At 35.8% G+C, this 16,583-nt stretch overlaps 1 protein-coding gene across 2 annotated transcripts in view; it reads right to left on the bottom strand.

Moving 5' to 3' along the window:
* The window catches only part of ITGAV (integrin subunit alpha V), an 89,399-nt gene that overhangs the window by 26,715 nt on the left and 46,101 nt on the right, over positions 1-16,583 (bottom strand). For both annotated transcript variants that reach the window (XM_082466676.1, XM_082466677.1), the window contains exons 7-15: positions 15,907-16,032; positions 14,992-15,036; positions 14,184-14,227; positions 14,040-14,096; positions 11,409-11,461; positions 10,803-11,005; positions 6,043-6,234; positions 3,586-3,631; positions 2,112-2,219 (exon numbers count right to left, since the gene is read on the bottom strand). In XM_082466676.1, coding sequence (XP_082322802.1) covers positions 2,112-2,219; positions 3,586-3,631; positions 6,043-6,234; positions 10,803-11,005; positions 11,409-11,461; positions 14,040-14,096; positions 14,184-14,227; positions 14,992-15,036; positions 15,907-16,032 — 874 coding nt within the window. The remainder of the gene's footprint in view (positions 1-2,111; positions 2,220-3,585; positions 3,632-6,042; positions 6,235-10,802; positions 11,006-11,408; positions 11,462-14,039; positions 14,097-14,183; positions 14,228-14,991; positions 15,037-15,906; positions 16,033-16,583) is intronic.

Genomic DNA, 16,583 nt, shown 5'->3' with positions numbered 1-16,583 from the left:
CCTATGCCAGTTTAGGATACCTTATACACTCTCATTCTTCATAATAACCTATTAGATAAGCTATCATCCCTATATTACGGATTGAAAACTGAGGCTTGGATGGTATTAATTTTCCCATTTTCATGGAACACATATTGAACAGAATTTGAATACAAACTCTGGTCTGTACGATTCTAAAACTTTTGTTGTTGTTACACTTTTGTTACACTGATAATATTTATTTAGCTAGACATTTTTGTATTATCACCCAAATCTCACATTTCTTTTTCTTTTAAATCTCATATTTCTAATACTTAGTTCACATTGTGAAGCCTTATATCTTTCTTTATGTCTTAACATTATTTTTAAAACATGAAGCTATACAGAATAATCTAACTCATCCTTCAGTAATTTAGGCATGTTTCCTTTCATGGAAAGGAATGAGACCAAAAAAAGAGAAAAAGAAAAGAAAAGAATTTCCTAACCTCCTCTCAAGCTTATAGAATCTGTTGATAAATTTAAATGGGGGAAATGACAGTCCAGATTTAAAATAAATGTCTCACTTATGAAAAAGCCCCATAAAGCTCCCTTTAATTAGCAAGCTCCTCTAGAACAGTATTTTCACAATTTATTACTAGGTTATGACCTCAGTTTAATGGGTGTGTCCAGCATCTTAAAAAAATGAATATGTAAAATTGACTTAAGTATCAAGGGTAAGATTTCATGAAACTTTTGTTTTAATTACATGCATGTGTTTACTGGATTATGATGTAAAATGTATTTCATCCTACACGCCATATTCGAAAACATATTGAAAGCTACTGCTCTAGTTAGTGTATTCAAAGCCTTCACCTTTTTGCCATAATCATAAGCACATCATCAGCAATGTGCAGCAATTTCACCAGGACACAAAGGGTGAGTGAAGGGATGAAAGTCAGTAAAACTTACAAAATCTTGAAAACAACTTCACTGCCAGTCAATGAAAATGAAGACCAAATATTACTGAATTTTTAATGCAATCCAATGAAAGAAATAAAATTTTTTATTATATGCATGTTTAATATATTTTATTATAAACAAAATTTTGAAAAATGATTTTAATAACAATAATAAATAATTCAAAAACAAAATCAGAAAAAATATCTTTTCATTAGCTCTTCTGAAGGAAAATTTTCCCAGCTTCCAATCATTTTACGCTTCTTATGTAAGTTCTCTCTGATTTTTCTATGTGAGCAAGGAACATGAAGTGAACAGTGTTTCCCAAAGTGTAGTACTCATGGTGAGGTTTTGTTTTTTTTTTCCTTTGGCCATGCCATGCGGCTTTCGGGATCTTAGTTCCCCAAGCAGGGATTGAACCAGGGCCCGTGGCAGTGAAAGCACAGAGTCCTAATCACTGGACCACCAGGGAATTCCCCATGGTGAGTTTATATATAGGTCAAGACTTTTCATTATTAATTTTATGTTTATTTTGACATGTATGAGAAAGACACTGGTTTCTCTATTTTATTTTAATATGTTTTAAAGTAAATCATGAGTCAGTTTAAAGAAAAAAGCCTTAAGAAAATTATAAATACAGGTAGAATGAAAACATAGCAAAAAATCATACAACATAGAGAAAAGTAACATACAAATAATGGAAACTTAAGAAATACTGGACTAGAGAAGAATTCAGACATGAAGCTTACAAAAAATATATTTTTCTTTAGAAACTAGTTAAAGAACAAGTAGAAGACCAATACGTTAAAGCAAACTATTTTTTTCGTACAGCTAGTCACAGATATTAAATCTGAAAAAGATCATTAGTTTTTAAAAATTAAAATCAAAATGTTCACAGGCTTGTTTAGCATTAAATATGAGTTCTGAAATCTTATTGACTTTATCTTTGAATATATTCACTGAGCATGCATAATTTTTAAAAATTACTTTTTTACTAGTTTATAGCATATTTCTAGAGCCTTCTACATATCTTCTTTGGAACAATATTTCTATAATTCAATCTATGACAAGAAAATAGAGTGTACCCACAGAAACTGCTTTAGCAATATTTCAGCCTCCCCCTCCATTTTCAATTGTTTTTATAATGACTGAACCAATAATCACAATAATAACTATTACTAAACAAACAGCCTTACCAGGAAACTTTGAGATCTGTCCCAGGCAGTGGGCAGGTTTTATTGTCTTGATTTAAAATGCTAGGATACACTTCAAGGCCAGCGTTTACAGTGATAACTGGTCTGGCCCTGGTTTTAAAAAAAAGATAAGAAAAAAAAAAGTTATTTAAAATGTTAGATTGATCTAAGCATTTCAGGTTCACATTCACTGCGTATACAGTGTGATGTTCACTAAAGCAGTGTTTATAATAGCAAAAGGAATAGAAACAACCTAAACTTAGCATGACCAAATATTCCAGCTTGCCCAGGACTGTCTTGACTTTATCAGTGAAAGTCCCATGACCTGGTAAATCCCCCTCAGTTCCAGGCAAAGCAGGACCACTGGTCACAACCTATCTGAACGCAGCCCGTTAAAGCAAGATGGTTAAACAAGTTGTGGGATATCTACCTAATGCAGTACAATACAGTGGGGGAAATGAGTGCTGTAAAGCCATCTGTGCTAATATGGGATGATATTAGCCAAGACATAATGAGAGGAAAAAAACATCATGTACAAAGGACGCATACACACACACACATAATTTTTAATGCACAGAATATTTCTGATAGGATATACTAATAAACTAGTAACTGGTGTGAGAGGAAGTATATTTCTTTAATTGTATGCCCTTTTTACATTGCTTGAATTTTTACCACATGTATGTATTACTTTGTTAATAGCAATTTTAAAAACTGAAACAATAAATTAAAATACAGTTTCCAAAGTTCAGATGCACAGGTTTACACTCTGTACAAAAACACAGCAGCCTCAGGGCAGTGTATCTGTCTCAATCATGATAAATCCTGGAATCTGTACGGACACAAGCTGCCCCGAGAAGCACAATCAAGTTGACCCATCACAACCTCCACTACACAGTACCAGTGTTCGTTTTCCTGCCATGTATAAGCACAGTCCATAGAGGTGTAAACATCTTAATCTACTTGGGATGCTAGTTGATATTGTAAGGCACGAGGAATTGAAGAAATTCAGAGAAATACTGGGAATATGTATGAAGCTGGGAAATGGAGATATGTGGATTTATACATATTGCTCTAATAAAAATATTCATTTGGGGAATCATTACATACTGCCCTTGTGGTCACAGAATGCTGTGGCACAAACACCAAGTTAAGTTCTTGTCTCTTAGAGGAAAATGTAAACTCCTATAATTTTAAACTCATGTAATCTAAAACACAGGAGAACATCTGTGAACATAATTTAAAGAACAAAAAGGGAAAATTCTGAATGCTTTCCTAAATAAAAAAATCTATAGCTTTCTCTACTTTGGGATCTCCTTGTATCATTACTACTTGCCTGAAGCAAATCTTGAATAGAAAGAACAAATTTTATCATTACTTCAAGAAAATTAAACTGAAATTCAAACACTGGTACTTAACTATAAAACTTTCATATAATTCATAATATTCCTATATTACCAGATATGGAAATGCTTACCTGTATAATACAGCTCTATCTACACCAAAAGCTCCTACAATTAAGTCTTAAAAGAGAGCAGAAAAATATGTTAATAATAATTTTTTTTTAACTCACATACCTTTCCATAAAGCTCTCAATGCATATAATAAAGATACAGACATAGTCTCAAAACTATTCTTCATTAAGTGGTTGTAAGACAACATCTAAAAGGCTAAAATGTATATGAAAACTTTAAATATGCTATCATCAATGGCAAACACTCATCATAAAACTAATTTTTTCATCCATCCAGGTAGACAAGAATCTTTTTAATGGATACATAGTAAAAATCAGCAACAATAAGGAAGTGTATACCACACAAACACACACATACCCAAAGGAAAAAGCTTTATAGATGCCTGTGGATTTTACAAATTTCTCTCTTTTTTTTTGTTTACTTATTTTGTTTCGAAAACAAAACAAAACCAAAACAGCACAATACATACACAGTTGATCCTTGAACAACATAGGTCTGAACTGCGCGGGTCTAGAACTGCGCAGGTCTACTTATACATGGACTTTTTTCCCACTGAATACATACTATAGCACTACACAACCTGAGGTTGGCTGAATCCGCAGAGGTGGAACTGTGGATACAGAGGGCCGAGTGTACAGTTAGTTATATGTAGATTTTTGACTGTGCAGAAGGTTGGCACCCCTAACCCTCACGTTGTTCAAGGGTCAACTGTACTTAGAATGCTTAGAATGACAGCAGATAGCATCCAAATCAACAAGAATACAACACATTAGTTTTTATACATAGCTGGTACCACTGGTTCACAATTAGGAAAAAATGAAATCAGAACTCTCTCTCTTATACCCAAGCTAAATTTGACGAAGCCCTTTCTAAGCAGAAAGTACATGAGAAACCATAAAGACAGGTACAATGGATTACATAAAAATTAAGAATTTCTTTATGCCCCAAAAGAAAACATGACAAAACTGAGAAATATATATAAGAGTTAAGGAGTTAAAACCCTCAATATTTAAGGAACTGCCACAAGTTTAAAAAAAATGAATGAAAGAAAAGAAAAACAACATTCCAACAGAAATGGAGGAAAAAAAGATGTAGAAAGGAAATTCACAAAAGTAAATACATATATGCAAGTAAACAAAAATGCTTATTTCCCTCACTAATAATCCAAAACTGTAGATTAAAACAAAATAACATTTTCCACCTATCATATAAAGTTATTTTAAAAAGAAATAAAAGATGACAACCAGTGTGGGCACAAATGTGGGAAAATAACTCGCTACCTGCTGGTGAGTGCTTAAAAAAGTTGCAAAACTTTCTTTAGAGGGATTAGGATTGTAATTTGACAAGGTGTAACAACAGCCTTAAAAAAAAAAGTGCCTAATCTTTGACATAGCAATTCTAGAATTTTGTCCTAAGGAAATAATCAGAGGAATGCACCGGAATTATATATAAGGATACAAATGCCCCAAAATAAAGTTAAATAAGATATGATACAAACATTTGATAGAATGGAAAACATAAATTCATGCTTCAGAAGAATAATAACATGGGGAAATATCTAATACTTTAAGTGAATAAAATATGCTAATAACAGTGCATAATTCTATTTTGTTAAAAAAATTGTGTGAATGCACTGGAAAAAAGAAAGCATATTGTAAGATATGCTTTGCTATATTTTCTAAAAGTTCTATAATAAATATATTACATTTATAACAAAGAATTCTTGAAATAACACTAACATAGATAAGAATCTACTTCATGTCCTATTTCTAAAAGCATTTCAACATATTATATATTGAGCTCATTGACTGTTTCAACAGCTAAGTAATTAAATTTTCTGCATTATATTTCATTTAAAGAATATATCCATTATGATCCTAGATCCATTAAAATATTCCAAAGTATATTAAGAGCCAGAAAAAGGCCTCACTTCCTGTACCGGCACAAACCAGTGGGCAACCTTGGGCAAATTACCTTTCTCAGTCTTTTTTCTCATCCAGAAAATGACGTAATAATGAGCTGAGCTAGCTCATATTCCTCACCAGCCTTACTGGGAGAATTTACTGAGATAATATATTTCGTAAAAATCACGATGATTAGTCAAGTCCATAAAACTGCTAGACCATTAAAAGCAAAAAGAGATGGCTGACATTTGAAAACTTAGACTGAGCTATTGTTTATAGCTTCCACATTCTGACATTTCATTATAGACTTGAAGACAATGAAAGAAGAACTAAGAGTACATGCTTTACATTGGAAGCTCCCAGGAAACAGAGCTGTCTGTGCTTTGTATCCCCTCAGTGACGAGAACAGTGCCTTGAACAACGGCAGGGCCTTGAACAGTAGTTGAAATACTGAATTTAGATGATTTATAACAGAAATCAAGAGAGCAGTAACTAATACTACTTGCTATTAGGACCAAAAAATCTAAGACGCTCTTTGTATTTCTAGGAAAGCACCTGGATATCCATTCTTGTCTATATCCGTGGCTCCTTTCATTGAATAGCCAAAGCTTGGTGGCATGCTCCGAGCAGCCCACTTCCCTTCAAGGATCTGAGATGGTACCGCATTCAAGCCTGTGGGTCTTCCATTGAAAATATAAACAATTCCTTTTTTATCTTCACCCCCATATGGAGCAGCAATTGCAATATCTGAGAGGGAAAAGGAAGAGGGGAAGAGGGAGGAGAGGGAAAAGAGGGACGGGAGAAGGTGAGGAAGAAAGGAGGAAAGGAGAGTGGGAGGGAGGAGGGCAAGGATGGAAAGAAGGAAGTCTTAGTACTCATCATTATTTCCGTGGAAAAGATCTTAATATCTTTAGAACCCATGTATCATGTTTATTGACGTTCAGTAGGGTACTCTTTTTTTTTTTTTTAACCAATGCCATAAAACCTTTATTTCCACTGGGATTGCATGTGCAATTCTCTTCTCTTTCTGGGAAAGAACTTTTCCCATTCCCCACTCCAGGACACATCCTGGCCATTCTCTCCTCTCCCTTTGGCTGGGCTACCCCATGGGACCTAGGAGACTTCCTGTGGCGGGGAGTTGCGCAGGAAGCAGAGGCAGCTGTGGTCCCACGGCACCCTCATGTGGTGATGTCCAAGATGACAGCCTGCTACTCAGAGTAGGAAGCCCTCCAAGAAGGAATGAGTCCTCTGGGCAGCCAGTCTCTCTACTTCAGGCAAAGCAGCCATGCGTGGTGGCAGTAGGGTACTCTTAATTCAAAAGCAACAACCAAATTCAAGGAGATTCAAGCAGAACTGTATGGAAATGATATTAATTTGGAGTCAGATATTCCGGGTCTGACCTTGGACAAATCACTTAACCTTTCTGGACCTCAAATGCCTCATCCTTAAAATAGAGGGGAAGGGACATGTAAAAAGATTCATCTAAGGTTCATTCTAGCTCTTAAAATTCTAGTTAATTTAGTTGGGCATGGTTTTCAGGTTTTTCTGAGAAGTCAACCTGACTCAGAAAGTTGAAAGTTATGATTTCATCTCTATCTTGCTCAACTTATACTGAAATGAAATAAACAAATAAAAAGTTTGAAATGCTTTAAAAACAAAACAAAACAGTACACCAAACAGTCACTATGACCTTTCCTAACTCTAGAATATATTACAAATAATTATGTCCACTTCCCTCTATCTTTGCTGGTCCCACCCTGGACAAGCCATTCTCATTCTTTGCCTGGACCCCTAAAGCAGCCTAAGTGGCCTCCCACTTCTACTCTTGCCCCTATAATCCATTCTCTTCAAAACTGCCAAATGTTAATATCATGTTATCTTCCTTCTTAAAATCCTTATTTCCCAAAGCATTTACGTGTTACCTGGTTTGTCCATTCACTACCCCACTCCCAACCCCAATTCTACCCTCACTCACTCTTCCTAACAATCCTGGCCCTTTTCTCTGTTTCTTAAACTCAGCAAGCTAGTCCCCAGCTCTGGATTTATACTTGCTGTTCCTTCTGTCTCAACAGTTCTTGCTCCAGAGCTTTTCAAGCTTTGCTCCTTCTGTTTGTCCAAATCACAGTTCAAATGTCATCTTGTCAGAGAGGTCTTCCCTGGCCATCCCATGGAGCAATGCACTCTCCCCTCTCCATCTAGGTACTCTCTATCACGTTACCTTGCCTTTTTCTGTTTAAATCCACAGCCTTTATCACTATCTGAATTTCCCCTTTATGTGTTTACTCTGTGGCTCCTCCACAAAACATAATTTCATGACAGCAAGGATGTGTCCATCTTGCCTATGACAGCCCCTATGTACCAGCCATTCCAAACTGACTCAATTTACTTAATATACCCGAAATGTTTTCAGCCCCCTCAATGCTGCAACCCCTGAGACATCAAGGACACCTTGGTCACTCATCTTTTCTTTAAGACCATTATGCCCAAGAATATCTCAAACACTGTGACGACTACATTCTAGTGTTTACTTGTTCACATTAAACTTGCTCCTACTGATGCTAAATTCCTTAAGGTCATGGATGGGCTCTAATTTATCCTCTCATTTTTAGCACTTAAAACAGTGCTTGGCCTGCAGTAAGCGCCAACTAAGAATTTGTTATCCTTAAATAAAAAGTAGTATTTAAATTATGTAAGAGTCCTTCTTTATCTTTTTTTAAGTTTCAAAAGATAAATATAACTTCTAAATTGACATGTGCATTAAGAAAGTTTTTATTAAAATACAATTTTCCAACAGAATATGGCTCTACTCTTGAGAGATGGTTTTAAAATATTCTCCTTACCTTTTCTAAACCTTTCATTATTTTGTACATTCTAATCATCTTTTCTCTTGGCTGGCATCTGTCTAGTCTGGAGAGCCCTACTTTTTCATGTCATCAGTCTCTTCCTTTGATCATTTTAGTTTCTCTTTTCTGTGTTTTTTCCCTCTGCCTTTCTGGAGAAGTATTGACAAAAACTCCACATAATTGTGGAACATAATTTTATTGTTTTGTTTTCGGCAACCCTCTTGATGATACCTACGGTTTTTCCAGTGGGTATAAGTGGAAAGGGAGGAAAACAGCAGCAAAGACATAACAAAGAGTCAATGTCATCAGGTCTGAACAAGGAAAAGATCCAGGTTACAACTAATACTTCATTATATGTATATATAAACTATATATACATATAAACTACAAATACATATATACACATATAAACTATATAAATATAGTTACATAAATAACAGCTCAGATCATTTTCTCCTGAAGACACTGTCATTCACAATCTACTCTTTGGGACAATAAGACCCCAGGAGACACTTGGGGAGAATAAAATCATCCTCTATGGTATCTATCTCTAAACGTAAAATCTCTTTGTAAAATCGTTGTAAAACTTCGATATTTTTTAGCTGTCATTGCTTATAATTTTTGTGTTCACAGATAATACATTTTAATAGAAATAGGGAAAACAGGATGAGATGTTGTCTGGATCATGATATTAAAGAAATATTCTTTAAAGTGTGTGGAATATCCTCAAGACAAGGTGACAGCAAACACGTCCAGGCTCTACCAAAGCACCTGGAGACAGGCCCAGCTATAGCAAAGAACTCAAATGTGTTCAAGGTAGAACCTCGAATCTGGCCCTGTGTTTTCTAGGTAGTCTTTGTTATCAATAAGTAATGATTTGGTCTGTTGTATAGTATTCTTTTACAGTTCTATGTTGAACTTTATACCAGAATTCCAATTGATTCATGTTAAGTTCTCTTGGTGGTAAAAAATCTTTAAGACTATTTTACGAAGCAAAATGTCCCCTTGAGTAGTTTTTCACTAACAATGAAAACTTCTAGGGTGAGAGATGACACTTCTAGTGTGACATAAAACTACCCACAAGGGGTTGAGAATCTGCCTGCCAATGCAGGGGACACGGGTTCGAGCCCTGGTCTGGGAAGATCCCACATGCCGCGGAGCAACTAGGCCCGTGAGCCACAACTACTGAGCCTGCGCGTCTGGAGCCTGTGCTCTGCAACAAGAGAGGCCGCGATAGTGAGAGGCCCGCACACCGCGATGAAGAGTGGCCCCCGCTTGCTGCAACTAGAGAAAGCCCTCGCACAGAAACGAAGACCCAACACAGCCAAAACTAAAATAAAATAAATAAATTTATTAAAAAAAAAAAAAAAAACTACCCACAAGGCAGGAGTGGGGTCTTGAGGCCAAACAAATATTTCCCTTTTCTACTACTAATTGGGAGATTTGAGAGTCATCTGCATTTTTGAAGCTTTCATCTTAATTTATAACTTTCTTTACATTTTCAGGGGCATATCCCTATATGTTGTTGATTATACAAACAAACCAACAGTTCAATTCTTCATCTTGTGACCTCTAGAAAGGTTTTTAGCAGTATTCTTTTTTAAAAAAAAACTTGGTAATTTGTAATCTATATTTCACTCTATAGTAGAAGCCAACTTTGATTTTTAAAGATACCTACAGCTATTAATTAAATTTTTAAATGGGACTATTATAAAACACTGAGCTTATACCTTTTTAGTTGTCCCCATGAAGGGAGATATAACCTCCCTCAGAATATTCTGGACAGCCACAACAATAAAATATTAGTGGCAAATAATACCTTTGAGGGATGCATTAGGTCAGCATTGCCTTGACAATATGGCTGGGGGCATTTTTTACACTTGTATCCAAATGGACAGCAGAGGGCACTGCCGCGAAGCAGGACAGAGACACAGAAAATCACCAGCTCACACTGGGCTCCCTGGGAATGCAAGCTCCTTTCTAAAATGAACCACTTTGATAAACTGGTAGATTGGGATTGACATATACACACTACTATATATATATATAACAGATAACTAATAAGGACCTACTATATAGCACAGGGAACTCTACTCAATACTCTGTAATGACCTATATGGGAAAAGAATCTAAAAAAGAGTGCATATATGTATATGTATTCACTTTGCTGTACAGCAGAAATTAACACAACACTGTAAATCAACTATACTCCAATAAAAGTTTTTTAAAAAATTAACCACTCTGACGCTCTAATTTGAGGCTGCATGAATAATAACTCATGAGAATCAATTTTTGAAAATTTTGCTCTGATTTTTAAGGAAAACGAGCAACTTGTCATTGAACCTGGTGTGTCACTCAAATCCTTCTTTCCAGGAAGGTTTGCTCATGTGAACTTCTATGGGTGGGGTACAGGACTTTTCCAGGTGGACACAGAAAATCAGGACACACAGCTGTTATAAACTTTGACCTTACCATTGAAGCCGTCCTGGTCCAGATCTCCCAAAGGGGCTATGGCACTGCCGAACCTTGCAAAGACCTCAAACCCATTCAGTTTGGTTGTCTGGAAGTCTCCCGAAGCTCTTTGCAGAGACACTGAGACCTGCCCCACCTCCTGGAGTTTGCCATCAGAACCACGATCCATGAAGAGAGGCGCTCCAATAAATACGTCTGCGTAACTAAAAAACAAAATCTTTTTCACCAAAAGCAAGATCAAATTCCATGTGACTACTAATAATCATTTCCTTTCTTATTAAAACTCAAGTTTTCCTCTTTCTACAGCTCGTATAGCCACATTTGAAATGATCATTTCTAATTCAAACCTTCCTTCAGCTCTTTTAAGAAACTATGAGTAATTCATAAAGTTACTTTATTCCTTCATATTATAAAAGCTATTGAAAGAAATTATTAACAACATAAAGGTTTTCTAGTATTCGTGATTAAGGTTGCTTCAAATTGGTTCCTTAAATAGAAAGATTAGCAGGAAGGGGACAGAGAAACAGAAGAAAAAATGTTTAGTTTTAGTAAAGCGTTCATAAACACAGAGGAAAACTGTTTCTGGAAACATTTTTTTAAACTTACTCATCCCCATTAATGTCAGTGGCAGCGACAGAAAATCCAAAATATGCAGCCATCTGGATAATAAGATGAAAATGAAATGTTTACATTTCATCCAACTAGTTTAGACAATTAATATTTGTTGTATATTTATCAAATAGAAAGGGTTATTTTTTTCTCTGCATATAGTGCTTCAATCTAAATTTCTTCTTTTGTTTATCCTACCAAAACAATGACAATCAGTTAATGAGGCTTGTATACTTTCCTAGATTTACTGGCAAGACATAGCCCATGTATATCATTTCGGTGTCTTCAGCACATGCCATTTAAGTCCAAGTACAATCAAGCCTCCTTCCAAGGCCCCACCTACTGTCTCCCTTCCTCTCCACTTACCCAAAGCACACCAGACAAACACACTACCAGAAAGAGAGACAGTCACAAACAGACGTTTCAATTGAACCCAAGAAGTTATAAATGATGCCTATGCAGTAAAAATAATAATAATTATTAATAGGTCATAAATGGTTCTTCCTATGTGAAACCACTACAACTCTAAAGAAATTACTGTTCGGAAAGATAGTGACTGGAGGGCTTCCCTGGTGGCGCAGTGGTTGAGAATCTGCCTGCCAATGCAGGGGACACGGGTTCGAGCCCTGGTCTGGGAAGATCCCACGTGCCACAGAGCAACTGGGCCCGTGAGCCACAATAACTGAGCCTGTGCGTCTGGAGCCTGTGCTCCGCAACAAGAGAGGCCGCGAGAGTGAGAGGCCCGCACACCGCGATGAAGAGTGGCCCCCGCTTGCCACAACTAGGGAAAGCCCTCGCACAGAAACGAAGACCCAACACAGCTAAAAATAAAATAAATAAATTTATAAAAAAAAGATAGAGACTGGAATTCATTTTTGTTTCACATCTCAATCAACTATGTGCCAGTGGTTTTGCTTTTGAATTACACCCAGTACAAATGTACTTGGTTTTATCATGGGCTTGTTTTGCGGAGGGAGAAAGAATGTCCTCTCCCCACCACAGGAGACTGCTGGCCATCACAGACAGAGCAGCCTGGCTGGAAATACATGTGAAAAAGGAAAGTTCGAAAGAGACTCCGACATACAAAACAAAACTAGGACAGGTGACAGATTAAAGATGAACTAAAATGAAGGATGAGTCAACAAACCAAAAAAAGTAAAGTTAGCAAAGCTTCCAAAATTTGATTAGCTGAGCTATCAGGAGGGAATGATATGGGAGATTAATACGTTAATCTATTTTGAATTTATACAGTGTAATTGAGAAAATGAAAAGTGCAATCTGTGTTCAATCACAAGGTAATAAAGTGCATTGTATTTGGGGTACCACGATGAAGTGCTGACTGGAATTTAACAGAATACTATTCTTGGGCCTTGGTCTTTCAGGGCATCAGACCTGAAACTGTAAAGAAAGGATGGCATTTACTGAGACAAGTCTTGGCCTGGGTATTATCACTAAAATATTTTCCTTTGATTCTCACCACTACCCCATGAGCAGGTTACCAGTATCCCTATTTTTATACATGAGCCACCAGATTTACAGTGGAAAACACCTTGCCCAATGTAGTAGTGAGTAGTGAGAGCCCAGGTCTGTCCTAATGCAAAGCCCATGCTTCCCCCCACAAAAGAGCTAAGGAAGAACAGAGAAAGCATCAAGGATCAAGTACAACAAGATCCAGAGACACACGTGGGCATCTGACAGGAGAAGCTGCTTAAGGTGAAGAAGTCACAACAGCACAAAGTGACAGCCACCCCTGCCACAAGCCTAATGGCTGTCAACTGCAGGTGTCAGCCCTGACCACCACACAAACGGGAAGAGGTTACTGGGGACCTCGAGTCTAGTTTCCCATCCTATCAATCCTCTCACAAAGCCCAACAGAGTCAACTGAACAAGAAGTGGGCTTAAATCCCAGATCTGCAAACTAGGAGACGTTTTTTCTCTACCTATTGATTAATTTTTCCTTTATCATTACAGGCGTACTCAGAGATATTGCGGGTTCAGTTCCAGACCACCACAACAAATCAAATAGCCTAATAAAGTGAGTCACACAAATTTTTTGGTTTCCGATACATATAAAATTTACATTTACACTATACTATAGTCTATTAAGTGCGCAATAGCATGATACAGAATACAGTACAGGATATTACTGTAGAGAATGTCTAGTACTAATTTTTAACTGAAGAATGTTTTATTTCTTGTAGCACAAATGAAGTTTACTTGTAATATCTATAGTAAACACATCTGGGCCATGCTTTGTTTCACATCTAATAAAATTAAAAAGCATAGATCATTCTTTAAAAGAGAATTTAATGTCATCAGCAAGGAAAAAGGAATTTTTTGGTTTTGTATGTGTGCAATTTGATTCCGCATTTCCTTTAAAAAAATAAAGCAGCTATTAGGGCAATCACAAAAGTCTTTACTTAAACAAATCACTTTGGTTAAAACAAAGGAGAAATATTTAAAGCTTATTTACATCTATAATATCAAATATTAAACAGTTACTATATATTGAACATTAAACCATCAGAATATTACCAAGAAAAGTTGTAAAGACATTAGGAAGTGCTGGTGTTAAAATGTTAAGGGAGAAAAAAGAACAAAACAAAACACAACACTTTAAAAGCATACCTGTTCACCAGTAAAATTGTGTAAGGAGGACATATTTTTCCCATCATAAATATAAACCTGTGCAGGAAAAACAAAAGCATATGAAATAGAGTAAAATATAAAACAACCCAGATATTTTTAGAAAACACCTTTTAACTTTCCTACCATTCCCAAAGTCCTCGCTGCTCTTGGAACTCCTGAAACAAAGTCTGAAAAGAAAAAACTTAATTACTCATTTTTAAGGCCAGTATTGGCAACTGCAGGAATAAGTGGTTATATCAGAAAGCTTTAAGTGTTATTTCAGTAGACAATGAGTAAGAGATTTTAAAAACTTGGTACTCCATAATAAATGACCCCAGAATTTTTTAACCACAAAATCAAATCTTTATGAAACATGGAAAGATTCTTGAGAGCCTCAAATAAATACATGTGTGCCCTCGAGGTATTCACAGTCTTGTGAAAGAGAAGAGACAAGAGAAAAGGGCTTAAGAATGAAGAAAAGCTAAACATACAGTAATGAAAGATAATTCAGAGCCAAGTGAAACAGGGTAGAGGTGGCAGTGGCACAGAAATGTGACCAAAATCAGGTAGGAGTCTAGGATCCCCAGATTGAGCTCTGAAGATAACAGACAGAGAGAGGATGGGGTAATAGCCTTACTGACAGAGCTCAGAAGGTTACAAATTACGGGCCTGAAGAAAGAAGAAACTATTAAACTATGCCTCTCCAAGAGAACTGAATCTGCTGAAATCAAGAAGGAAGGAGCTGAAGAAATAACCGAAGTGCTGGGGGCTGGAAAGGAGCAGACAAGAGGTCACTGAGGCCCTCAGCCCCCTTGGCTGCTAGAGAAAGTTTACCAGAGACCAAGCTCAATTTCAAAACTCTTTAATTGCCGAAATGTTTCTATGCCACTTGTTTCAAATGCTTAGTCTAATTTTTTTAAAGAGGATTAAATATAGTTCAAGTGCGTCATACCATCTATGCCATCACCGTTGAAATCTCCGACGGCCACTGAGTAACCTAAAGGGGAACCAAAGGTAAGACACCATCAGGGCAGAACTGGTTATCTTCAGCGTACTTGCTGACTAAGCTTTCCTGGAAAATATCTTCAAGTAATTTCCTTTAATTATGTAATATTTTGTCCTCTAGGAGTAATAGATTCATATGTGTGTGATAAATGTATCTCAAAGAAAATAATGGAGTTAAATACTTAAATAGTATATCTCTGTTAGAAATATAAACCTGTTTTATCAACTTTGCAAAGGAGTCAGTTAAAAACAGGGTAAATTTGCATTCATCATAAAGAACCAACAAATAACAGGTTTTCTCAACCAGCAAAATATTAGTTCTGTCATGTATATTTGGTTTAATGAATATGAGAAAGTTAAAGAGAGAGAACAAAAGTTAATAAATCCTAAACCAAAACTGTAGTTTAACATAGTGAATAAAAGTTCAGGAGTCAGACTGCCTGGGCTGGAATCTCAGAAAAAGCAAGTTACAAGTGAGGGGCTTTAGGCAAATTATTTTGCCTCTCTGTGCCTGTTTCTTTATCTATAAAATGGGAGTAAAACAGTAGTACACTTTCATAGACCTGTTGTGAGGATTAAATGAGTTAATATAAGTAAGCACTTAGAACAATGCCCAGAATGGACCAAGCATATCTTAAAGGTTATCTATTATTATTATCATTGTGTTAATAACCATGCTCTTAAATTTCAGTTGCTGACATACAATATAACCTAAGTACTCATAACAAATACGTTCCTTATATTTTAAGAAAATCTTCATCTATTTCACATAAAAGATTTTCCTACTGAAAGCAGCATATGTAAATACAGGACAAATCCACCACAACACCAGAAAATGAATCCATATTTTGATTTTACCTACCCAAATAACTGTCATCAAAAATAGCTTGTGCGGTCCGAGTTGCTAACTGGTTATTATACTGGATGCTATAAACTTTGGGGTCATATTTAGATACAATTTCTGCTACTTGATCTGAAATGAGCTGACCTGAAATAAATATATAAAATAAATTATAATTTGAAATGTGTGGACCTGAAAAAAATATATAAAATAAATGACAAGTTTCTAATGGGAACATTATGACGCAGATGGATAGCACCTGCATGACAGAAAATAGATTAGATACGTCTTTCTAATTATTAGCCTTAATTAACTCTTCTTCATAATACTAAATCTGAAATTTATTTTTTAAGTCACAATTATTTCTATTCAAGCTAGTACTTAAAATTAGTCTCTGCTAAAAAACAAAAATTTAAAAATGCAGAATTTGTTTTAATTCACTAAAAAAAAAACAATGTTAAATAAATGGAATCATAAAATCAAGGATTGTTTCCAAACCAAATTTCAAATTAGAACTTGAAAAATCTACTGAAATAATTACTTTTACCTTCATAATAATTTGTTAAACTGATTTTTTTAACAAGTTATTTGGACACTTTTATGAAAGCAGCCTGAATGAGTGAGTTCACTTTTCTTCCCAACCTTAAGTTATTAAGTACACAAGAAATCCAGACAACTACATAAAAATCGACTGCCTC

The sequence above is a fragment of the Balaenoptera physalus genome, assembly GCF_965194825.1.
Source record: "Balaenoptera physalus genome assembly, chromosome: 6".
NCBI classification, from domain to species: Eukaryota; Metazoa; Chordata; class Mammalia; order Artiodactyla; family Balaenopteridae; genus Balaenoptera; species Balaenoptera physalus.
The sequence above is the reverse complement of the archived record's forward strand: the minus strand, read 5'-3'. Positions and strand labels throughout refer to the sequence as shown.